At 40.0% G+C, this 26,385-nt stretch overlaps 2 protein-coding genes across 3 annotated transcripts; one reads left to right on the plus strand and one right to left on the minus strand.

The window, feature by feature from the left end:
- The first annotated feature begins 2,492 nt into the window (after positions 1-2,492).
- LOC116260077 (ethylene-responsive transcription factor WIN1-like) lies at positions 2,493-3,937 on the plus strand. Its single transcript, XM_031638161.2, has 2 exons — positions 2,493-2,662; positions 2,947-3,937. Exons 1-2 carry the CDS (start codon positions 2,583-2,585, stop codon positions 3,629-3,631), a joined length of 765 nt encoding a protein of 254 aa, XP_031494021.1. The 5' UTR covers positions 2,493-2,582; the 3' UTR covers positions 3,632-3,937.
- An 840-nt stretch (positions 3,938-4,777) lies between these two features.
- LOC116260075 (E3 ubiquitin-protein ligase KEG) lies at positions 4,778-24,622 on the minus strand. Of its 2 annotated transcripts, none has more exons than XM_031638159.2 (16): positions 23,229-24,622; positions 17,008-17,376; positions 16,701-16,931; positions 15,049-15,174; positions 14,563-14,899; positions 14,312-14,469; positions 13,660-13,817; positions 13,310-13,431; positions 13,014-13,148; positions 9,835-9,959; positions 8,539-8,643; positions 8,197-8,430; positions 7,227-7,560; positions 6,946-7,134; positions 6,505-6,810; positions 4,778-6,424 (listed from the first exon to the last, which is right to left on the minus strand). In XM_031638159.2, exons 1-16 carry the CDS (start codon positions 23,933-23,935, stop codon positions 5,183-5,185), a joined length of 4,878 nt encoding a protein of 1,625 aa, XP_031494019.1. In that variant the 5' UTR covers positions 23,936-24,622; the 3' UTR covers positions 4,778-5,182. The 2 variants fall into 2 exon arrangements, with proteins under 2 accessions (XP_031494019.1, XP_031494017.1); XM_031638157.2 differs by having other exon boundaries at positions 13,298-13,431.
- Between the last annotated feature and the right edge of the window lie 1,763 nt (positions 24,623-26,385).

The raw sequence follows: 26,385 nt of genomic DNA on the forward strand, positions 1-26,385 counted from the left end.
CAATCTTAACAAGGGAATCCAAGTATCCTGCCTGTTAAACTGTGAGATCACACGCTTAAAGTGATCCTGACATCCAAAACATCAAGTAATCCCATTGATCTATGCCATATGCAAATGGTGGGACCAACTTAAAAGGCACATCGCCATTCTCAGAGGTTTGATCACTTCCATCTCCAAAATGGATTGGATAATGGAGATTTTGGACATTTTCTGAAAAATTGACAGAATATGTGAATCAAGATAACTCTGACTAACCTTATGCAAGGGTGAAGGACAATTTACTTTTATCAGATAACCTCATCATAATGGTTTTCTGTAAAGTATCATTGCTTTATGGATCATATTGCAGGGTAGTTCCTGCCAGAAGTTGGCTATGTTAGTCCCATCTTCTTTGCACCATTAATGCATTTTAGTTCTCTTAATAAGAAAGTGTTGAAGTCATGTATGTGGTGAACAGGTGGTGAGTCCCATCCTTGTCATTCTATTGTCTGAGCTTTCTCTTAATACTCTGCCCTACAACTATCAAACTGGTTTCATTTGGAACTCATGATCTTTGTTATTAGAAAAACATTTACTACCCCTGCGTTCAGACTCCCCATTTTTAGAAACTAAGAAATCGACATCAACATATTCTTCTTTATTTTCTTTCCAATCTACGCATCATATTATGCAAGGATTCCATCCTTTTTCAGCTTATAAACCTAATCCAGTTAGCTGAGAAACATGATTTTGTATTTTTTCCAACTATTTAAGATAGTAGCAGAGCCAGAAATTTGTGGGTGAGGGGCACTAATATAAGAAATCTTAGAATTTAAGGGCACCAATATGTAACAAACTAAATTATGTGGAGGAAACAATATGTAGATAGAACAAATTATGTGGGTCAATGCGGGCAACTACCCACACCAAGTCTGCCACTGATTTAGGACCTGAAAAGATCATCTGTACGGTTTATGAAAAATGAGTTGAACGACTTTGAAATATTGACTCACCCTTTAATGAGAAGAAACTGTATAAGACAGGCTGTCCTTACCAAGCCGGACTCAGATTTTGAATCAAACGTCTTCATAGATATTGACGCTTTGAGGTCATAGGTATATTCAAAGAGTTTTACTACCATTTTAATTATACTTAATTTATTTTGTGAAGAAGAAGGGAAAAACGAAAAGGAAACGCTACATACTCTAATTTATTCATTGTTGTCATCTGGTATGATCATATTGAAGCTTACAGAGGGACTTAATATGACCGATTTTGATAAGAATTGATCTTTCAATTATAATTTGTCGGCAAATTAACAAACAGTCTTTCATTTGGAAAAGGTTGCTCTTTTGATTTCCTGTAATTGCTGCGGAAACTGCACATAGATTGATTCCAAAAGTTCGAGCATGATTCTTCATTAAACACACTGTACACACGAGATTTGTGGAGTCCTATTTAACCAGAAGGACTTGCATTAAACATAGTCAATATATCAATATATGGGCCCTTTTCTAATCTTATAATATCATACTTTCTAGGAGTAACTAAAGAACTACTGAAATGCCCAGAAAATCGTGATATTATGAAAAATAACTACCTCCAAATTTTACTTCAAACACGATATGAATATACGAAGAGAAGTTCCTTTTTTCCTTAAATCGGAATGTTTTTATCCATATATCCTATGGATAAAACACTTGATTTTCAAATGATCTCCTCTAAAAAAGGTAAGAAACTTTTAACATATCATAATGTATGTGACCTGGTTCTGTGGAAAAGACTGTTTTTTTTTTTTCCTCCTTTTACTATGACAACAGTGAAAGAAATGGGGATGAAGATCGGGATGAATGGAGCCTGTCCAAGAACCTTGTTAGGGAAAGCTCCCAACATCACATCGAATAGAACCAACTACTCCTCCCAAAAATTGGGCCGATAATAGCAGTGGAATTATGGCCTGTGCTAGGAATAAAAAGTTGATGTGCCTTATTAAATCATCTGCTTCGTGGTGTTTATGATGGCAACTGTGATGACAACTGGGATGCATGAAGAGCAGGCCAATCCCATAAAACTTCTCTGTTCCATTGAACTTGAACTGTGTGCTTCAACAAGGGGACCAGCATGCACCAATTAAGAAGGCCACACAGTGGTAGGTATTTGTCATGTCTCATCTCTTTGTGTTTTCCTTTTTTCCACATTCAAATGCTGCATAATTTCTCACATAATTCACAGTCTTATTATCACAAGTAGAAATGACAATGAATCATGTCATGAGACTTTACCAACTTTGTTACTGCATAAGATTCAGTTTGCGATTCATTCAACAACAAACAATTGCCATATCCACATAGCACCTTCTGACCTGGTTCTTGAACATTTACTCTTCTTTCAGGTATTTATCCCAGAGGTTGATAATATTAACTGCTCGTTTTTTACCGTTTTCCGGTATCTGGGGTCACTCAATTCTATATTCCTGCAGTATCTCGCCGACAAAACTGCACTTATTTATTCTCTTCCAGTATTTTTCTGGTGCAGTGTTTTAGTCTGCAAATATTTTAGGTGGTGTACTGTTCTAAGGTTTTTCTTCCTTTGTGTACTGTGCCATGGTGCGGCGGAACAAGCTAAGAGGTGTCAGGCAAAGGCACTGGGGATCTTGGGTTTCCGAGATTCGCCATCCGCTTCTGTAAGTTCTACTTGAATTTCTCTTCATTGTGAGACTTTCTGCAGGTTGCTGATCAGCCATATGTACATTGAAAGATAACCTTCTGTTTCTTCTTGTGGGCTGATTAATGATATGTTTGTGTTGCAAAATCATGCTGCATGTAAGAATAAGAGATCATGGTACTAACAGTTTCAGAGTTGGAGATGTGACTCGAGTTGATGAAAAGTATCACGCGTTCAAGAAGGAATTTGTAATGCCGTTTTCGTCTTCTTTTCTTTCTTGACAACTGCTTGTTAATGGCGTAGGAAGAGGAGACTATGGCTTGGGACGTTCGAAAGTGCTGAAAAAGCTGCTAAGGCTTACGACGAAGCTGCATTGCTAATCAATGGACCAAACGCTAAGACCAACTTCCCTGTCAACAACAGTCAGAAGACAAAAGATGATCCTGGCAGCAAGTATGCACTGCCATTTACTAAAGATCGTCTCTGCAACACCAGCAGCCTTGCTTCAAAGCTCGCCAGGTATGGCCGACAAGCATCACCATCGCTCACATGCCTCCGGCTCGACCCAGATGCCCTGAACATTGGTCTCTGGAGCAAGGGCGCTGGCAGCAGCTCAGAATCGAACTGGGTTATGAGAGTGGAACTAGGGACATTGCAGACCAGCACACTGCCAACACCATCGTCGTCAACATCATCGTCATCATCACAAAAAGGAACAAATAAGGGGTGGGAGGATGAAGAATCAATAGCATTGCAGATGGTGGAGGAGCTCATGAGTGAAGAGTTCACTATGAACTTCGAGAACCCAATAGACCCACTTGAGTTGAAGGAGCACATGAATGAAAAATTCCCTCTGAATTTAGAGAACCCATTGAACCCACGTGAGTTGGAAAAGTACATGAGTGAAGAATTCCCTCTGGATTTGAAGAATCAGCTGGGCTCATCTGAGTCTCAGGTAGCTGAGGTTGGGCCCAATGGTGTGCCTTGATCGGTTTGCCTGTTTCTTTCATTCAAACCCACTTGCCTTGTCTGTGTGGTGTTCCAGAATTTCAAAATCGCTACCTGCAGAAATTTAATGGGCCCTCCACTTTAGGCCGTAGAACCGTTTACTCCCATACATGTCTGTGTAAGATGTCATATAATCCGTGTTAACATAAATTTAATGATATTCTAGGGTCACAGTGAATCTGCCTGGTAATGTTAATAGGCCCCCGCTTCCTAGATAAAGAGCTTCTCCTATACTGTATGATGTGGCTACTGCTCCCATAAATTTGATAATCTTATTTTACTGCAATCTTTCTCTTACTAGTTGCAGATTGACTAAGGACGCTATCTTCCACTTTCATGATGTAATCCTTTTTCTCCCTCGTGCATTCCCGCTTCTGTAAGAGCTTAGGCTTTAGGGAAGTTTTTGGCTTCCCGACTTGACAGGGGCTGTAGAAATTTTTTTCTATCAAAAGCTCGCTTAGAAACCAAAAGCTGTTTCCTAGCAAGCAAATAATGGTATACTATGAAACATTTAACTTTTTATCATCTCAACTAGAGAACTGAGAAGCACTCCCTTCTCACAGAGACCCCATTAAACAAGTGAACTGCACGTGCAGATGCACTACCGAGACTTTCTTCGTGGAGAGCAAGCCTGACCTGAGCTTTTGAGCTTTAATAATTGCGAAAGCTATACAGGTGACTTGTCAACTATGGAGGTACCATTCACGCGGCTCGATCAGATTATATATTTAACACTTGGTGCATACAGAGTAATCTGCACCGTGATCAGACTTGTGAAAACTGGGGCAGAGGTAATATTGCAGACCACGTATTCCTTGTGCATATATAGTTCGACATAAAATGCAACCGTTGGAATAACAAGCGGGAAAATAAGTCTCGTGACTCCAGCATTAAGAACCACTAACCTAAGATCCTTGACTTGCCCGTCCTGGACAAACCGAGATATATATGGACCTGATCTAGCACTCCCATCATACATAAAAAATTGGCTTGCACTCATGACTTTAAAGAAGACTTTCAATAGACATAGTAATGGACACAAACCTTGCAAAATACACAAGCAAGATAAACACAATTAGAAATGAATAATGGTGCTTCTTTGAGCGTGGTTAAAACGCAGTTCACAGAAAAGAAAAAAGATGGCATATTTCCATTGGATTGTTCGTGTCTGTTCATCAATAAACCAAACCCCAATTTGTACATAGAAATATGATGTTACATATGTGAGAGAGAGAAAGAGAGAGAGAGAGAGAGAGAGAGAGAGAGAGCAAATAAATAGAATATTACATACACAATAAATGACTCTAAACCCTATCTAATGGTACAAAAGCATGCAATCCATCTAAAATGCTCTTCGTCATGCACGAGGAAAAGGCCTCACGTAAAGACACTCGGGTCAGTGACAAAAGGACCGGGACGTAAGTTAACTACACGGTTGAGAGGCTCAAAAGCATGATAAAATAATCTGCTTTTCCTCAGCAAGTAGAGGATGCATGAAATAAGATGACTAGCGATTGGCACTTTCTTATCACTAAGGTCCAGTGCCTTGGTCAAGTTCAATGTCTGCTGGATCCCCCATCCAGAGTCTGCCTTCCCTCCATTGGAACTTTATGTGAAGCTTCCCATTGGCATCCACACCCACAATCTCTCCTCTGCTTGCGTACGTTTCCATTCCCCAACCCCACCTTGGTGTTACCACACTGCTTTTTACTTTCACCTTGTCTCCCACCTTAAATGCTCTCACCTTCTCCGTCTCCCAAGATTTGCAAATCCATAATCTCTCCAAGAAGCAGAATGCCACCCACATGTCTCCATCATCTTCCATCCTGTGAATTACACCGATGCTTTCATGAGTCACCTCACCCCAGTGGTACGTGGGGCTGCTGACGGAAGCCTTGACCCTCACCCAGTCACCGATGCAGAGTTCCTCTTCCTCCACCCCTTCAACTTCTGCTGGGTCAAGCATCCACATTTTCGATCCTGCAGGTGCATGGATTCTTAGCTTACCATCTGCATCTATGGCAGATACAGTTTCAACACTAGAATAGTTACGTCCAGACCATCCAAACCTCGGCTGCTTTATGCACTGCTTCACCCTCACACGTTGGCCAATTTTGAGCGCATCTACTCTTTCAAGCTCACAGGGAAGCCCTACCCACCTTTCTTGCTCCCCGCAGAACCCAACATGCACATTGACACTTGTGAGATCGGCAGTTTCATATGCTATTCCTTGCACTATACCAATACTCCCTGGCCTTAGAGACTTCCATCCACTTTTAGGCTCCAACACGTCCTCTTTTATCCTCACCCATTCCCCAACTTCAAACAACTCAACCCTTTCGAGATCAGCTGGGTCTGCTCTCCATGGTCCTGCAAGACCAGGGAAAAATACCTTCACTTCTCCATCGGCACCAACACCAACTATGATACCCCTGGAGTCAGGGCGCGCATCCCTCCAGCCCCATCTTGGTTCTGAGATGCCAGAACGAAATTTTACATGCTGTCCTACTTTTAAGCAAGGAACCTTTTCAACATCCATGTAGTGTGTCATCCATCTTCCTTTCCTAAAACAACTAGCTAGCTCCAGATAACCACTATCAGGCACACTATGAACCACTGCATAACTTTCTTTGCTGACACTGTGCCAATCATAACCAGGCCTTGTTCCAATACTAGACCTTAATTTGACCCAGTCACCAACTTCAAATCCTGATAGTCGCTCTGCATCGCCAGGAGCAACTTTCCATAAGCTTCTTCTGCCAGCCACCTTGACCTGCACAAAAGAAGCAGTGTTTAGAACAGTTCAGGAGTCAAAACTGAATGATGTGCAGAGAAAGGAAAATCCAATCTCACATTGAGTGTCCCGTCCATGTCAATCCTTACAATCTTGCCTGTTGTGGCAGGAGTCTCCTGTGACCATCCAAGTTTTGGTTGTGTGATGGATGGCATGACATGGATCTCTTGTCCCAATTCAAAGGGTGTTACCTTCTCCACATCTGTCACAGAGCAGCAAAAAGGCTTGTTTCTGAAACAAAATGCAACACTCATATCCCCATCCTCCTCTAGACTATGAATTATGCCAATACTGTTTTTGGTGACATCTTCCCATCCATATTTTGGAGATGAAACAGCAGCTTTCACTCTCACCCAATCGCCGACCTGCTCATCAGAAGCTTGTGTAACCAAATAAGATGTCCAAAGAAATATGAAAACGATACAACCAAGATGAAACCAATCAACGGTTTACACTGCCTCAACTGAGAAAATAACTCATGAAATTGAGACAGGACTTACCTTGAAATCTTCCACCTTCTCCATGTCAGAAGGATCAGCTTGCCATGGAATGGGTCGACCAGGTATATCAATTATGAGCAATCCATCACTTCCTATCTCACTTATCCTGCCTACACTGTGATGTGTCTCACCTCCCCAGGCATATCTTGGCTCTGCTACAGATCTCTTCACACAGACTTGGTCACCAATCTATGAGAGTTGACATTAAACTTCTTAGTGATTTTAAAACAATGGAAAAACAGCACTAAATAGCAACACTAATGGTTAGTAGCAGCCTTTACCCTGAATGGTTCAACAGGTTCAACCTCTTCTGGTTCACAATGCCAAGGACCTGGCAAATAGCTTAGCTCCAATAACAAACTGCTGTCTGGCCTAATGCAGTATACAATCCCAATACTTCCTGGTGTTACAGGCCCTAGGCCATGTTTGGCTGTAGTAAGAGAAGGACGTATCCTCACCCAATCACCAACCTTGAATTCTTCCACTCTTTCCATCTCTGCAGGATCGGCCTTCCATCCCCTCGATGCTCCAGGAAACCCAACACGAAGAATCCCATCATCATCAACACATAGTACAGTACCAATGCTATCACGAGATTGGCCACGCCAACCAAACCTGATTGCAGAAAGATCACAGTTAAAATTCATACCAGCCTTAACCCAGTTCAAAACCATTATTCAAATCGTAATAGGGTGAAGTTGGAATGAATATGCTACAAAGGACTGAGCATAGTAGCATAAACAACAGAAAGGAAAAGCATTTCTAAGAAGAGTTGAAAGTGAGAGGGGATCACATGACTTTCTTAAAAGGTTCACATCAGGTGATAACATGCAACCATAATTTACTTTCCCATCTAATTGCATTATTTTAGAATAGATCTGCTCCATTTGAAGGAAATTTGGAAGCAAACAAGTATGTTCCCTATGGTAGACTTCCTTTCCTATGCTTTAAACTTATAGAGTTCATGTACTTCCTACGAGTTGGGACTCTTGCCACTAAACCTAGTAGAACTGCCCTGACAAAACACCCTAAGGAACGTGTTACAACAAGAAATGGATACACTCAGTTTTGTAGCTGAAATAACACAACAGTGGTCAAGCCCTGGATGCCAAGGAATCACACCTTATACAAAGCAACCATGAAACAAGAAACAAATTAATAAATAGCCGCATTGAATTAATGGACATTTTTGCACAATAAGATGTAAAATTCAGGCCTCAAATGGTCCAAACAATGAGATAGCTCCATTACTTTGGTTCCTTGACATCTGGCTTCAGTTGCACATGTTGGCCCCTGTCCAAAGGAATCACTTTCACCACCTCATTCGCCAGAAGACGAGCTTCACCAGTACAAAATGACACAATGAGAACATCTTTATCAAGGACATTCTGAACAAATCCAACACTCTTTTGTTTTGTGCCTTGCCATCCAAAACTGGGTGTCTTGATGCTTCTCTTGAACTTCACCCAATCCCCTACTTCGAAGCTAATCATCCAACACAAACCCATTGTTAATACGGAGAAAAGAACACACACATTTAAAAGATTTTAACTTAATAACAATATCAAGCTTTCCTGTCCAGTGTCCACTTACATTGTTGGGGAAAGATAAATCCCCTTGCTCATGAGAGCATCCATGAGATCTTCAGAAATCCACTCACGAGGAAGAGCCTCTAAAAAGTCACGTAAAGTCTTCCCACTATTCATAAACAAGGAATTGAACATAGGTTGAACATATTAGGAGCATATGTCAAAGAAAAAAAAAAACAGGTTAACAGGCAATGCTTGTGAAATAAAGATAAAACAACTGCCGCCTGAAGTAAGAGGGTGCATGATGTTTTTGACTGGTTGAAGAAGTTGAGTTTACAAATTTTGACTGACGTACTAAAAACACTTGACAACAAGAAGCAAATATTCACTTGACAAAATTTATTACCTCTGAACGGAATGTTCTCCAAAATCCCCTGAACCATATGATAATAAATGGACTCGATGTTAGGATGCCCTTCCACCGCCGCATTCCAATTACAAAATGTCACCATTTACTGGTTACAGACTCACAGTTGTGGACTATGTCACATATTGAAAACCATCATCCATCAAGTCTCTCCACACACACATGGAAGGCCGAACTCCAAAGGGATCAGGCGGTCAATTGACTTCAGTCGAAGCCCTAACTACCTTTTTAATACTTATAATGAAATAATTAAAAGACAAAAAACAAGAAAAGGACACATATAGACTCGACACGGGTTGACCGCACCCGACTTGAGTCAAACGCAAGTCGGGTGCATGTCAAAAATGGACAGAAATGGTCGGGTGTGGCTGACCAAAACCGACTTTTCTTGACCAGTTGTGGGTGCGAGTCGAAGCCGCACCCGCACCCGAGTCATGTCGATGCGGGTGCAGCAGCAAAAATAAAGCATCCGTATGACTTAGGTTGTGGAATATAAAGATAACCAATCAGTGGCCACATGGCTCACCCTTGCAAATGGATTATGCCCCACAGTTTTCAGGCAAAAACACTACTAAACGCTAACCCATATTCTTTGAGTATTTGCCAAAGGAACACAGAGTTCAGCTGTACTTCTATGTGCCCAATTTAGGCATTGCTTCTTAAAATTGGTATGAAAAGGCAAAGTCTAATCCACCCAAATCCTACATAGGATCAAAGGACCGCAAATTCATCAACAGAAAAAAAATTGAAAAGTTGCTTCTTGAATTTCTGATTCATTAGGGAAGCAAATAAAATAGTTAAATATCTTTAGGAATTTGCAACTAGAACAAAGTAATAAGTGAAACCTTCACATACATGTTGTCGGAATTGTTGTGAGGGATAGCATTCTTTTTGAGAGTATTTAAAGTTACAGTTCTAAAGAAAGGCTTTCACCTATGATTTCTGACATCAATAGCAGCATCTGGATATCGAAGCATAATGACAATCCACTTGAGGTTCTCACGCACCATTTTAGCTGTATCAGCAGCTATATGAAAAGCATTATCACCTTCATCATCCTAACCATAGAGGATAACAACATCTTAGAGGAAAATGCATATATATGAAATGGGCTGTAAACAAATTCTCATGTATAGCAGAAGACCAAAAGAACTGAAATAACAAATGCAAACAATCATTCAATAGGATCTTTCAGTAAATAGGCCAGCAAACTTGATTGGCTGAATGACTAACAGGTATAGCAGGAAAAGGAAAATATCTCACAGAAAGGACACACCTATACAGAGAAATAAAATGTGGGAAGTTGCAAAATTTAGACAGCCAGAAGGAAAGTGTTACTTGGTGGTAAACTTGTCCAAGCCTATGAGAAGGGCAGCAAAAAAATTATGACCGTCTCAAATAATGTCCTTGGCAAATTCTTAAGATGGATTTTTCTGATTCCCCTTCCGAAATTGGTGCATGGACCATCTCAAACAATCAAACTTGTAACCTTCAATGTTAATAATTTTTAGCATTTGGGTCAGGCAATATGGCATTTATCTAGAGAAAACTTGACTAACAACAAGTCCGTTACTCAACCAAAAAACTCAGATGGTATCACTCCATAACACAATTGACAACTACCTTGACAAGTTGGTACAAGGCAACTTTTTCTGCTTTTAAACTGTAAGTTGTTCTCCTGAAATCTAGAGTTTTTGACTTCCATTCCTACATCCACATTAAATTCCTACGTTCACTTCATGCTAACAAAAAGTGTTAACCTTTAAGAAAAACAAGTAATTATGATTTTATTCCATTTGGAGAAAGATAATAAAAGGTAATTATTAAAACTGTACAAATCAGTTCCCAAATCAAGAAGAACTAGCCATACATGCCTCTATTATAAAGAACAAGGAGGTAACATTGTGACATGAACTACATAAACCCCTTCAATTGAAAAAACAAATTGCCATCCAATCAAGAAATAATTTGCTCAGGACATAGATCTACTGTATCAAGTAACAGTTGAAGGAGCAAGACAGGCACTAGCAATCCCTAAAATATTTGAATATAATACATCCACACCTCTTCACACATTTAAAATTTTAGTAACAAGTCGAAAAGCCTCAGAACAACTATGCAATGAAACTCTTCCAAGGCCCAGTGAGCTGAAGGTGCACTATGGAAGCAAGACCTAACTCATGAAATGGTCAGACATGTCACGACTCGAATAACTAATATTACTATTTGTAAAGGAAAAAAAGGCATGTTGATCCTTCGAAAGATCAGTTAGGTCCACTGCATTTTGATTACTATGATGATACCATTTTCCAAACATGTCGATTGATTGAAGTCATGCCACCCATATTTACAGAAATTTTTGTTGAGTGTCATATCTTCTCTCCAATACTTCATTTCTTAATGATTTCCATTCACCAACTTTGATTCTACATACTAGATAGTATATTTTATTAAGAAGACAATGCTTACATTGAATTGAATATGACCAATCAATAGCCAAGTTGAAAGTCATTAAGACAAAATCATAGGAAACTCACCACATCTTACATTATTTGTTGAGTTCTTAGTCATCACAGTCTATTCAATGAGCAAGTTAACCAGATTACACTAGAATTCTAATTGAAGTGCTCACGATAATAGTTCAAGGCTTTGGAATAAAAAACCCGACAAGTCCAATAATCAAGCTGAATTAGTTCTCAAGTAGCCTATGCAGTCAAACCAGCGAGTAGTTAGTCAGACTAGTTAAGTAGACAGCCTAGTTGTTGACAGACTAATCAACTAGTCAACCTAATCAGTATTTATCCGTACTTATGTACATGTCTGTATGTATTTACTTTTAGTCAACCAACTTGAACCGCCTCGGACTGACTAGTCTCAACTAATCTATGTCACAGTGGTACGCCTGGGAGGGTCACGTACCTGTACCGGTACATCGGTACGGGAAAACTGGTACGTGGGTACGATAAGGTACATTTGGATCGGTTCTGGGTTAGAACCAATCCAAACCATTTTCATTAATCTTCAAACTACCGGACGCCTCTTCCTTTTTTGACACGTCTTCCTCTTCCAACCTGTTTTTCGTCCTCAGCATACCACGGCTCCAAAGCAGAACGTCATGGTCAGCAGTAGTGAGGAATTTCACTGGCCGCTGGCAGCGGCCGATGATGGACAGTGGCAGTCTTCACTGGTGGCATAAGTAATTTTTTTCTATTTTTGCATTTGACTATTTTTTAAGGGTTGCTGTTCTTCAAAATCTTCCCTCCACCATTTCTTCAAGATCTGCTGCTGCTGTGTTGGATAATCTGCCACTGCATAATCATCTGCCATTGCTCCCGTTCTGCATAATCATCTGCCGTTCTTCAAAACCTGCCGATTTGCCCTGTTTTTTAGCTTATGCTTGTGTAAAACTGTAAATATCATTAATTATATGTATACATATATAAGTTAAGCTTGTTTGCCTGTCCTCTTGCTTAGGTTATGCTTCAAAACCTGCTGATTCGCCCTCTTGCTTATGCCGTTGCTGTTAATTTTTGCATAATCTCATTATGTTGTTAAGTGTTAATCGTTATGCCCTCATAGTTCTGTCTATTAGGTAACATAAATACATCTTCCTATTGTATTTGCTTTGCTTGTTTATTTAATTAACTTTGCTATAGTATTTATGTTTTTTAACTTAAGGTCTATTTATGTCTTCAACTTAAAGTTTATTTATGTTTTTTTACGAGATCATAAGTATGAATTTTTTTTTGAATTTATACTTACCAAGATTTTTAAAATCGCCATACCTGTACCTATGTGACATAGCATCTAATCCTTTTAGGGTCTTGAATAACCTCCGTCCAACTTCCAATTTTGACAAATTTGGTTCAAGAGCTCCATCAACGCATAGCTGAATTATTAACAGAATCTAAATTTGCCTCTGATAATGTGATAGATATGCCTAAGCTTCTTTGATGTTACACTGTAAGTAGCCACAATGCCACATTATTAGCAAAGATGTCAACAGCTGGCCTAGCTTCACAGTTGCTCTAAAGAAACAAGTAACATACAACAAATCCAAATAATTTCATTAGAAACATAAAAGAAAGAACTTCCCAAAAGAAATAATATACCTGCAAATTGCAATTTGCTCCATTGGATAACAGCAAACCAACACAGGACCTCGACCCTCTTGCCAAAGCAACATGAAGGGGAACCATATTGTGAGCATCCCTAATGTTTACATCAACTCCAGCATCCAGAATTATCTGATCAATCGAGAGGCAAAAGAAGGAACCACATAAACAACAAAGAGAAAATAGAACATCATTCAATATCAATGTCCTAGCATTAATTCCTTCATCTAAAAGTAACATGTTTGGACAAAAAAATGTAAGTCAGGCAGGAACTAACATGCCTGTAGCACTACCTGGACCATCTCATCATCATTAGCCATGGCTGCCATATGCAAGGCTGTCCGTCCATGCTGCATCTCTTGGGCTGTTGGATCAGCACCAGCAGCAAGCAAGAGTTTGACCAACTCTCTGCAATCTGTTGAGGCACAAAGAATTTGACAAATATTAACTTCTTTAGATGGATTTATATGCTCTATATTTTGTGCACATCTCGTTGCAATTCCCCATCAACACAACCAAACGAAATCAACAAGTTTCTGTTAAATGAGATTATATTTTATTCACGTAAATGAAAAAAAAGAAAAAGAACAATAACATAATATACAAAGTTAACTATGGTTCCATGAAAAGGAAAAAAAATTACCATTTTCATGATCTTTCTTTAGACTAGCTGCCATACATAATGCTGTTCCAACTGGGCTAGGAACTTCAATCACCGCTTCTATTTCTTCTGGAGATGCAACCTCCACCCATCTTCTCACAACAGACACATTCCATGTTGCCACACACATGTGCAATGGCCTGCATCATCAGAATGGCCACAGGTTGACCTCCATAATAGGCTAAATGCACTACAGAAACAGCTTTTCTAACTCAGAAGTTCAGAAGCAGAAAGTGAAGGATATCATGGCTTGGAGAAGAAGATCCTCCCTTCACAACAGAAACTAGAATGAAATAGAGGGAAATAAAAGAAAATAGTATAAAATAAAAACTAAGCTAAACTATTTAGATGCTGGGCTAGAATAGCACCGACCACTAAAAAATGACTCGACAGGCTTTTAGTAGGTGAACTAGATGTGTGAAGTTCATAAATCATAACAGTCATGGAATGAAAACTACTTCATCTAGATGATAGGTTCATGGCATGCCACCTTTACATGCATGATTCACAATTACCATGAATTTTCTATAAATGATATGATCAAGACAAATTGCATTGGTTAGGGAGGAAGAGAAAATGATGACTAAATTAGTTTCACACACAGTCAAATAATCTTATGAAGAAAAGTCCTTACGTTAAATTCTTCGAATTCAAAACTCCCATTGATCTACAGCCCCCATGTTCCAGTATAATAATTGCACATTCTGTGTATTTCTTTGCGATGGCTCTATGCAGCACTGTTTCACCCTCATCATCAATGGCATTGGGATCTGCCCCAGCTAAAAGTAACTCCTGTGATCATCATCAGATCAAGTCCTTTAATAAATAAAAACATACATCTAAAACAAATAAGTACCACAAAGCCTTGAACTACTAGAACCTTACACGCATACAATCTGGCTGACCATGAAAAGCACAAACATGTGCAATTGAAGGACCTAAGCCATTCTTCAGCCTTGCATTTACATCAGTGGATCTTCTGATGAGAGCTCGAACACATTCTACAGAACCAGCTGCCAATGCAAATACAATTGGAGGATCACCATCTCTATCTAGTACATCAACATCTGCCTCTTTATATTCTAGAATGGCTTCAACAAGTTCTGCACAACCCCGTCTACATGCCAAGTGTAAAGCCGTCTGTCCTTCACCATTTTGTCCATCTAGAAGGGAACCAAATGAACTTTTGTTGTCTTCAGATGCAGCCCTTGCAAGAAGATCCCTGTTGACCAGACCACCACAAACACCATCCACCCCATCCCCAACAAAAGAAAAAAGGGGAAAAAAATGAATAAGAGAAGCCATTTATAGCTGAAGATCGTCAAGACCAGAAAAGGTCTTCTGAGCACCAACCTATAAATACAGACTTACCTGACACCATCCAGATCACCTTGGGATACAAGACGATGAAGGCTAGTCTGGTCATCCTGGAAAAAGTCCAAAACTGATGATGGGGAAGGCTCCACGGAATTTATCCCCGAATCCTTGGCTAGATCACTGAAAGATTAGAATCACTTACTCAGCAACTAAATAAGAACAAAATGGCCCAAATAATGTCCACATCCTTATCCATCCATAAATAAAGCTAGAAATTGCACAGCCAGTTACTGATGTCTGAGTCCTTCCAAGAGATATCTGGATGCTTTTGGATCACCGCCTGACTCAAAACCAGGCATAGGTTGAGTTTCAATAGCGGTTGCCAAGCAGCTGGCTGACCCAACTAAAGACAGACCTGAGCCAGCCAGCATGACCCTTGTTGAATAGGTTGATTGGCAGTGGCATTGACTTTGTGAGTGAAGCCTCAGCAGGGTTTCGAGCCTCATTGTGCCTCAGGCTATTCAAACAGAAACTTGCTCTCCACTCCCATTTATCCATGCAACCTCAGTGGAAAATGTGTTTTCTTCTGGAAGATGAAGCATAAAGGGAAGGGACATAGCGACACAAATACATCATATCCTCAGTTTCTTTGGTTTCCAATAGTCTTCAAGAACTTGGAGCTTAAAAATATAGCCACAAATATTGTAATATTTTCAAAAATATCATGATATTTACGATAAAAAACAAGAAAAACAGCAAAATATCACGATATTTTCAAAATATTCCAAACAATAAATATCGCATTTTTATCACGATCAAAACACGTTTTTATCCTGTTTTTTGTCGCTGTCTAAACCTGCACTCAAACAGGGGCATTGTTGGTATATTTTGAAAATTTTAAAAACTTTAAGTGCACGTGTTCCATTCATTTTTAAAAGTGGTAATTTTCGTAAAGAAAAAATTTTGAAGGGCAATTTTGAACTCTCTTTTTTTTCTTTTTAATGGCAAAAATGGAAAAGGGAAAGAGGAGTAGGGGATTTAAGTCCTTTTTACTCCCACAATAGAGTTTAGGGCCTTTGGTCATCGCTGCTCTTGAGAGAGTTGGAGAACTTGGAGATGTGAGAAGAAGAAGACCTACGTCCAGCGGTAGGTTTTATTTTTTGCAGTTCTTTTTTGTTTTTGTTGTCGGTTAACTTTACTCCCACCTGCCGCACTTTGCAGATATGTGGAATGCATACTTTGATTAGAGATTAGGACATACCGACATAGCAACAAATGACTTTGTTTTCTACTCAGATAGACTCATAACTTTATAAGACTGGTAATCCATCAAGCTTTAAATTGCCTCCCAAGCTTAAACTTTTAATTATTCAATAGAGGAGCACCGAACAGCAAGCTTACGCCTTCAAGTTTTTTTTTTATTTTTTTCTGGCCAAGATTTTCCGATAAAAATAGCTTCGCGAAAAAAACCCAAGAAAAACCTCACCAATATTTTCCTAAGAATGATATTTGTAGCTATGCTAAAAAATCATTAAATTTTCATGCAACTCATGGCTGATTTGACATAGGTTTTTTCTTCCTTTAGAAGAATTTGAGGTTGTTCTAAAAAAAAGAGAGAGAGAGAGTTCAAAGCCCAAAAAAAAAATCATGAAAAGATGAAATGCGAAAACTCCATGAGACTCATAGAGGTGCTTTCAATGCCTTACTTATCAGGGCTTGCTGGAGGGCTCCGAGGAATTTCTTGCAGGTGATGAAGAAATGTTGACAACATCGAATTAAAAGTCGGCCTTTTTGAAGCTTTAAACTGTAAGCATTCCCCAACCATCTTCCAAAGTTCTCTAGGTATTCCAACACCTACTACACTTGCATATTGAGGAGGCAGCCTGCGAGCCTTGACAACTGCACGGTATATCTCTTCTGAACTCAAACCAGCCCACCTACAGCAAAATGTTATTCAGTTAGCTACTAAATCAATATAACATAAAAATCAAAAGCCTCAAAGAAAACACCTACGGAGCAGAGCCTGTGCACATCTCGACCAAGGTACATCCAAAGCTCCATGCATCCGACTCTGCAGACATGCCAAGTGCATCATCCCAGAAAATATTTAAAGATTTCTTCCCTGGTTCCCATGCTTCAGGGGCTGTATAATTTGGACATAGCATAGTGCAGTCCATACAAGAGTGCATCCTTGATGAATCAACCTCTGGAGCGGAGTGAGCTTTACGGCAATCCGGTCTCTTCAAAATCTCAAGTAGCCCATAATCAGAGACCACTGCACGCCCATTTGCATCTAAGAGAAGGTTAGATGGCTTCAAATTCATGCAAACAACACCAGCTGCATGGAGTTCAGCAACACCACGAGCAATATCAGCTCCATACCTAAGAAAGCAGATACTTAAAATACATTAATCTGTGATTTAAGAAACAAAACTGAATGTTGAAAGCAGGGCACAAATAAATAGCAAATGTCACACGCAAAATTGAATAACCCAAAAAATGATGACCTTAAAATGAAAAGAAGGAAAAAGACACTGAAAAAGAGTACATAAGGTCTATCAAGAAACAATGAGATGAACGTGACATATATGTTATGTCCATGAATATGCACAAACATATAAATGGGTTTGTATTTCATAGAATTTCCATTTCCAAGAACTAAGAGTTCTTTGAAGGCTGAGTTTAGGATCCAATTTTAAAAACTTTTTGAGCAGTAAATAACCGAAAAAAAATATTCCAGATGATTAAACCAAAAAGAATACCAACTTAAAACCTGAGGAGACAGAAGAGGGCACTCAAACAGCACTAGCATGGGCAAGGACAACCCCTTCCACCTAACTGTTGGTCCCATGCTGCTTTTCCAGCAGGAAAGCAAAATATACAAAATATTTCATTCAGCAGGTCATTGGACCTGGTTTTATGTTCCGTCAAATTTATGGATCAAAATTGTTTACACAAAGTCCCTCCCTTCACTTTTGTGCAGTCCCAATGAATGTCTGGGGGCAAAAAGAATTACAAAAACTGTCACTACATCTTTACAATTACAGGTCAACTATAATGTCAATCCACTGTGTCCTCCCCCCACTCTCCTCCTCTCCTGTTCTTCTTTGCCTATTTCTTCATCTGTTCAGTCTTTCTTTTTACTCATGGCCGTTTTGTTTTTGTTGTGTTGGATATGTTACTAGCAGCTACCTACATTGACCTTTTTACCTTTGAGTAAGTGAGCTATGTCACATAGGTACGGATGCCGGTACGGGTACGAGTGCAGGTACGAGTATGGCCATTTCCAAAAAACTTGGGAGCAGGGTTACGGCCATACAAACACACACACACAACATATAATATATATATATATATATATATATATATATATATATATATATATATATATATATATATTGGAAGTCAAACAAACAAAATAACATACTCACAAATCATGATCCAAAATAAATTTATGGATACTACATAAGTGCACAGCATGCACTTATGTGATGCAGCTCCAACAATTCGGACTGAAAAACGCACAAATCAGGTTATCACCAGCGGACCAGAAAAACGCATAAATCAGGTGCCAATGGCTTATCTTCAGTGTGTAAACCACAAACAAAGCAGTTCAAATCGAAGAAAGGGGAAGTGGCAAAAATTTAAAAAAAAAAAAAAAATCGACATGGATGAAAATACTTGCCGCCGGTCGATGGGAAAGGCTGTCGGACGACAGGTGAGGCTGTCGGAGATGGAAGAAGTGTAAACGTTAGACAGAGAAAAAAAACACGCAAATCAGGTGATGGAAAAGCAGATGACATCTAAATACCACAGCAAAGGTGTCGCCGTCGCTGGAGAAGTTGTTCGGTGGAGTACTCGGTCACATGCCAAAAAACAATGGACGGAGGTCATCGGAGTTGCCCTTATTGTTCCCTGAGCAGTGAACACCGCTAGTCGCTGTGGGTGAAACGCAAATGCTGGGTTTTCGTTAAAGTTTGAAAAAAAAAACATAAACACTAATATGTGGACAATTTTGGACTCAGCCAACTTTGACCAAGTCCAAAAATTAAGGAATAAGTACTTGGGTACGTTGACTGTACCTGTCAACGTCGTACCCCAGGACATGCCCATACCAGTTTCGTATTGATACTGGTAAGGAGCAGTACCCATGTTACATAGTAAGTGAGGCATTATTTTCTTCTTCTTCTTATTGGATCTAGCTTCTCCATTCAGAATTGTGTTCTCTATTCCCCTTTCATCTCACCAGCAATCTTGTGCCTGTGCCCTATCCACTTAATGAATATTATTAATAGTGTAAGCTCCCAAATTGTACAATGCTTCTGCTCTATTAACTCAAAAGAAAAAACCAAAAATGGTGTTTCTTATTGGAGGGAGGAGGAAGGGAGCTTCTCTCCTTTGTTTGAAAGTAAAGAAGGTGTATAATGTTGGTTGGGCTATGTCAATTCAGGGAATTTTCAAGTTCTAGTTTTCACAAGAACCATCTTGAACCACAATGTTTGTTTGACAATGGAAATTCATAAATTTTGCATGAAAAATTGTTGACATGTTGCTTTGAACATGTCTATGTTCAGAAGGCTTTTTTGAAAAAAGAAGATACAATTATGTGGTTTCTTCAACCTACGCATGATTTAGAACAGTTGTTCTTGAAGGCTCGCTTTTTTATGGTTTCTCACCATATTACAAGCCAAAACTTTCCACATGGATCTTTATCTTATTTAGAAAAGAATTAAGCAGCTTGTGGCTCAAATGATAATATCCACTTATAATTTCCAACTTGGCTCATTCATGGCTAAATGACTCATTCAAGATGCTTGTCTTAGCTTAACTAGAAGTTATATGTGTGATATATTTGCATCCCTTTACATGTATTATGTGTATTCTTCAAGTTGTATACATTGCTACATGCTTTAAACATTTAATGTGCAAGTGCAACACATACAAATGCATGCATGTACACGTATAGGTGCGCAAGAAAGAGCAGTAGCTATACTTGAGGGCAAATTTGATTCCTTAGACAAAAGTTACTTCAGAAGCACTTATCCATGTTTTCAGAAAGATGCCCATGAAGATAGAGAGGTAAATACAACAGAGAGGAAAATACTGATGTTTTTCTCTCTTTATCCAAGAAATTGGGTCATCTGATTGTTGAAGTTTGCTCCTCTCCACCTCCTCTCCACCTTCTTCGAGTTGCTCTCCCTCTCCAATCAGTCTCGATGGGATCTCGTCCATTTGTAAAGAAAAATATTATCTTATGTTATCTTATCCTGTTTGCCACCACTCTCACTATCAGCATGCTGCCGAAGCCCAACAGCCAATGAATCAAAGGCTTGATGCTAATGAATCTGAAGAGCTGGAGTGAAACAATGGCTGGGAGAAGAGAGCCGACATACGGATTATCTGTGGCAAATGGCTTTCATCTGTTCTAAAAATTCAGCTGGCTCCTTTTCTTTGTCATTTATATCCTTTTCAGCTTCGCTTATTCTGCACCAAATCCAAACATGACCTGTACCTTATAAATCTGCAACAAGATCATTGTCAAATACCCATTCTCCCTTCCAAATACCCACCTCAGCTTTGTGGGCAAAGTCATCAACTATGGCCCCCACACCATCAAGGCAGCCATCGACCCCCAACTTGACCATTTGAGGCAGCAACTGCACCATCAAGGCAACTATCAAGAAAAACATGGCCCACTCAGACATCATGCTGCCACTGCCACCAAACTGCCTAACCTTCAGCATCCAGAGCGGAGCAACCAGAGTGGAGGGGAGACCTTCCCCACCCTTCTATTCTATTTCCCACACGAATCATTTTTTTTCCTTTTATACCTCACATCCCTCTCTCATCTCTGTTTCATCATTTGATCTCTAACAATCTAAAATTCAATTTGTGTTCAAAGTTCAAACTCTATTTGACGTTTTATTGCTATTTAGGTTTCAGTAGCCTATGGCTCCAACCTCAAATTTTTCATCTGCTTAATTTGGAAAGATCTGCTTTTTTTTTCTTGTTCAGGTTAATTTTGGCGATTTTTTTTTTTAGCTCAGATTTTTCATACTTTTTTTTTTGTGGAATTTGCTTTGATTTCAAATAGTCAAACAGTTAAATAACTATGTAACAAAAGATATGTATATACATCATTTGTTACATAGTTATTTAACTGTTTAGTAGCCTTATTTATTTATAGTTATAGATGAAAATCCGAGGGTTAAGCACGTAGTTCTTGATCTTGTCCAAGGACTGCTGACATTCTAATCGCCATTCAAACTTGAGGAGTAAACTAAATAAATACACAGAATGAATATAATACATATAGGTCAGAGATTAGTTGGCTAACAGCAACTAAGCCAATTACTTTACTACAACTAGTTGCTGGTTTGACAACACAGGTGGTTAACAGCCGATTCAACTGTCTAGTTCAACAAAGCTATAAATGTTGAAACAAAAACTCTCAACATCTTTTTTGAAGAATAAGATACATATCATGGAAATGCTAAAGGAAATTCAGTGTCTTTCAAACTTCAATGGTGGACGAAATGGTTTAATACAGATCGTTGCCTGGACTATATATTCCCATTGAAAGCATACAGAAGTAAGAAATTCTGTTTGTTCTCTCGCACCTTGAAGGTGCAACAGAAAAAACAGGAAAAGAATGCCGACTGACAGAGCAACACACAGGCTCACAGCCTACTTCACCAGCAGTTAAGTGTGCCTAAGTTCAAGCGTTCAAAACTCAATGGGAGAAATGTAGAACAAGGAAAGCCCACAGTCTCAGCTATCAAGTTATTTCTTCAGTGGGAGATTTTATAATGCTGGGTTGAAGAGCACCAAAAATTAGAATTAACCCCTGCGCTCAGGCCAAAATATCATTTTCCTGACAGGAGGGAACAAATTAGGTGCATCAGTCCCATCCATTAATCTTCATCTTTGGCAATAGAACACCAAAAGAAGGCCGTGATTGCAAGTTGTTTCACAAAACACACTGCATACCCCACCATAAAGCTCTGGGAAGCTCTGGGAGGGATGAAATGTTACCACTAAGCACAGACAAACCCAAAATCAGAATTTTATTTCCGACCAAAACTTGTTCATGTGAGCATAAGTGAAGCATGTCATATCAAGTCAATCCTCCCATGAAAAAAGGCACTTTTCAGCTGCAAAGCTTTCATAATTTCCTTGACTGCATATTCATGAACTTTCTCATGTTTACAAGGCTCTTCTACCACTTAGTCAGAGGGCTTGATGGCGAAACGGTAGAGTTTGAGAAAGGAGTCTGCCAATACAGGAATGATAAAACTGACTGGGACAAAAACACAGCATCCGCTTCTACCAGGAAGATCAAACATTACAGAGACCCCAGAGAATAGGATGGAGAGACCAGAAGGATAAACAGAAACGCATCTATTTGAATTAGAACTTGGATGGTGCTTTCCTTATCAACACCAGGAAGTTTGTTCAACACCATCATAACCTGTTAGTGCATCTAAAGTTTGCATTGAGCAAGGAGACAGGATGCATCCACAACCCATAGTCATCTTCAGACAACAATCTAAACAAGAAGTTAACCTTCGCTCAAGCTTTCTCCTAGTCTGTACTTTTCAACATTCCATATCTTAGGCATGTTCTACTTTCTAAGAGAATAGATAATACACAAGTAAGATCCTCCTCCAAATACTTTAAAAATTTTAACTAGCTACAGCATATAGATCCCAACACCACAAAACAGTAAAAACGGTAAGCAGCAAATCTTAGTCAAAGCAGAGAACAGCATTTGATGGGCCATACCTTGCCAGTGTACATTGAAGATCCATCTAAAGCAGAGGTTAGAAGATGCTAATGAGAAATGCTTCAAGTAGATATACTAAACACCACCAAATAAGAACCTTTTCTGAAGAAGAACAAGTATACATAATGACAAATACTCCCAGATACTTCTCTCTATATCCTAATATTATAAAAATATAAGCTCCAGTATCACGAAATGCTACAACCAAAGGGAGAACAATATTGACATTTCAACAGGACAGTGCAAATGAACAAATAGAACACGTCAACATGGACATCAAATAAATGGGATCATTCACATTCTGCAAAAGGAAGGTTTCCAGAATAAGAACATCTCAGTGTGAGTTCTGTGGGTTTCAATAATATCAGCATCCATCAGGACTCTCAATTGGAAGAGAAAGTTAAGTCGTTAAGAATCCGATGAAGGAGGAAGTGAGGAAAAAGCATACCTCAGAATCTGCTCAAGTGTAAGCCGCCCCTCGTTGTTTTGCATCGCGGACTGCACTGATCCTTCGTACCGGTCCATCACAAGACAGAGCCGGTCCTCGATCCTCATGGCGCCATGAAAAGTGCACACGTTCCTACACCACATTGATGCCCTCCTAAGGGCCTCAAGCCGGCCTTGCACCCAAACAATGTCGGTTTCCTGCATGATCCTCACCCTTTTCACCGCCACCCGGTGCCGGCACCCTCCCGGACCGGTCAGCACCCCTGCCCACAAATCCATCCCTGCCCGCCGCCCGTCTGCAAGTTGTCTGACCATTTTCAGGCTGTGAGACCCCAAATCTATCGAACCTGAGCTCGAGGTGGCGTGGCCGCCCCGCCCACACGCATTCCGAGAGCCCCTGAACTCCCTGCCCGGCCGCCTCTCCTCTTGTTCCTCCTCCTCTTCCTCGTCGTCGTCGTCGCTGCAGTCGAACTCCGACTGATGGACCAGAGACAGGACGGCAAAGTTCTTGCGCAACGCATCGACGCTGTTGCCGACCCGCGAGGGGTGGCGGCAGCGTGGGCACGAGAGCGAGTCCTCCGCCGCCGCAGCAAACATCTGAGAGAGACAATCTCTGCAGAAGCCATGACCGCACTGAAGAAGCATGGGAGCCCTCGCGCCATCGTCGTAGTTCATCTGGCAGACGGAGCAGCACGGGATCTTCCCCATCCCTGCCCGAAAACCCTAACCACTACCTTCCAGAGGCCAAATCCCGGAACACCCACCTACTCCTCCTGGGCAGAAACCCTAGAAACTACCCACCTTATGACGCTTGTACAAGAAGACCAGGTGGTTAGAGGCAGTGGATCCATGGTTGTTCGAGTACGCAACATCCGTATATGTCCTTATATACCATCACAGACCTATGCCTGTGAATACACCACCCTACACCCGTCATACAGAAGCCTCTCTCTCTCTCTCTCTCTCTCTCTCTCTCTCTCTCTCTCTATCTCTAGTGAATGAAAGTGCAGAGATGAGTACCAGACGGTTTTCTACAAGTGGGTATGAGCTTTCTAGAGAGAGAAAGTGACTGGGCGGGATAGCGTATCTTGAGAAAGGAGAAAGGACCGGATCGGAGGGAATGAGCGAACAAGATGACAGTCTCCTATAGAGAGAGAAAGAAGGGGAATGAGCTTTTCAGGAAGGGGGGGGGCATGGCTTGAGGTGGTTTTCTAGAGAGAGAGAGAAAGGGGAGCGGAAAAGGGGAGGCTTCGTTTACGCCGTTTGGTGTTTTAAATTATTGAAGATGTTCTTCACAAGTGCCTGGGAGGGTGGTGGGGAGTGGCGTCACCTGCAAACTTTAGAGAGAGAATGGGATGCCTTTTCTCTTTTTCTCGCCCTTGTTTTTTGCCTGTCATCGTCTTTCCCTGATGATGGTGATGTTGGTATGCAACCAAGATGCATCGTCTTTCTAGAGAGAGAAAGAAGGGCTACAGTCTTCTTCAAGTCAAAATAGTGGTGCTTCGAGGTGGCGCTAGGGATGCGTGAACTCGGCCAAGTGTGGGCGGTCAGCAGCGCTGGACCCCATTCTAGGCCTCGCTTTGATTGAACCAGAGTTATTAGGGTTTTTTGAAAGATTTAGTTCTTCGTACAACTAATTGAACTAAGGCATCAAGTTTTTTTTTTCAGCTAGATACTATCATGTATAAACGTAAAAATATGTGTATTAAGGCAAATTTATAATCAAGTTTAAATCATTGAGATTGATTCATATAATAGTAATAGGTTTTTATTGTTTTATAAATTTATCTCCAAGATTAAGACATGTTAACATAATGTGTTTTACGAACTTAACCAATTTTTATGGTGAATTCATACAACAATAACAAATTTTTATTGTCGTCAAGTAACTAGCAAGTACTATCTCATGAACCTACTCCAAAAATTTGTGCAGATTCATGAAATGCTACAATACTGTGTGATACAAATTCGTAGATGGAAGAATAGCGGCTTGTTACTATTGCCAAACAGCTTCCGGTGTCACCTAAACATGCATTTAATAAGAGCGTTTTTGCTGCTAACCTGCATATTTCGTCTGCCGCTAATGCAAAACCAAAAAATATTTCAAGGATGAATCTCAAGATTGTCTTAGTGTTTACTCAACTTTATCAACAGATTTGAATCCAAATTGTACCCAAAATAAAATTTTTGGGTCTAAGGAGGAGTCCCTGTTAAGTCAGAATATAAAAGGCACTTGAAAGCTTGTGAGCATAAAATAATACATGGGGACACAATGCTAGAAGTGACCCTTTTGACATTAGCTTAAATTAGGGTTTTGGTGGCCATAAGGATGGTAAGCCCTTAACCAAACCCACCTCACCAACCCCATCTCTCTCTCTCTCTCTCTTTCTCTATATATATATATATATATATACTAGAGAATAAGTCAAAGGTTGCTTTGACTGAGATGGAGAGCACAGTACGAACCGAGCCGCTCGACCAGCTATGCTAATCCCCTCGAGACGCTATGTCTCTCTCACTTTCTCTTCCATATTAACCGAGCCAATGTCAGGCCATCAAAATACACATCAGCTCGACCAACTATGTTAGTTCCCTCAAAGCTATTTCTCTCTCTCTCTTTTTCTTCCTCTTTTCTCTTCCCTCCAGTATGCACATCTAGCAATAGTCGTTTTTCAGAATCCACCTGAGAAATGATATCGAAATGTCTAAATTTATAAGTGGAGAAAATACACTCCAAATTAGGCAGATGCATGAACGTAGTTTTACTACCCTTATGAAATATTTGGATTTGATGTTTTATAAAATTTTGTCTTTGCTTCCAATAACTGGTTCCCTTAGACATTACGAATTTTGGACGGAGGAACCTATGGACTACAAAAACACACACACACTTATGCACGTGCACGCACGCACTGACCGACAAGCCTTTGCGGGTTTACATTTTCAGCCAAAAAACCCGGCATAAATTTGGAGCATTGCATTGGTAATAAGAATATAGAATTGGAATCGTAGATCTAATATATTGGGCGTTGTATTGTGATTTGAAGTATTTTTTTAAGTCTGGGCAGCCGGTCGGGCAGCCGCAAGGTACCCGGTAGTTGACCCGACTGAGGCCCGGGCGGGGCTCGGTAAAAAATGACTCAGGTCAGCCCAAGTTA

The sequence above is a fragment of the Nymphaea colorata genome, chromosome 9, assembly GCF_008831285.2.
Source record: "Nymphaea colorata isolate Beijing-Zhang1983 chromosome 9, ASM883128v2, whole genome shotgun sequence".
Taxonomy (NCBI): Eukaryota; Viridiplantae; Streptophyta; class Magnoliopsida; order Nymphaeales; family Nymphaeaceae; genus Nymphaea; species Nymphaea colorata.

Excerpts from the sequence above, each read along its gene's own strand:
- LOC116260077 (XM_031638161.2), top strand. The coding sequence starts at position 2,583 with ATGGTGCGGCGGAACAAGCTAAGAGGTGTCAGGCAAAGGCACTGGGGA. Across the intron at positions 2,663-2,946 it reads GAGATTCGCCATCCGCTTCT|GAAGAGGAGACTATGGCTTG; the intron begins GTAAGTTCTACT and ends TTAATGGCGTAG.
- LOC116260075 (XM_031638157.2), bottom strand. The coding sequence starts at position 23,935 with ATGGGGAAGATCCCGTGCTGCTCCGTCTGCCAGATGAACTACGACGAT. Across the intron at positions 17,377-23,228 it reads ACACTTGAGCAGATTCTGAG|GTATGGAGCTGATATTGCTC; the intron begins GTATGCTTTTTC and ends CTGCTTTCTTAG. Across the intron at positions 6,425-6,504 it reads ACATGGACGGGACACTCAAT|GTCAAGGTGGCTGGCAGAAG; the intron begins GTGAGATTGGAT and ends TCTTTTGTGCAG.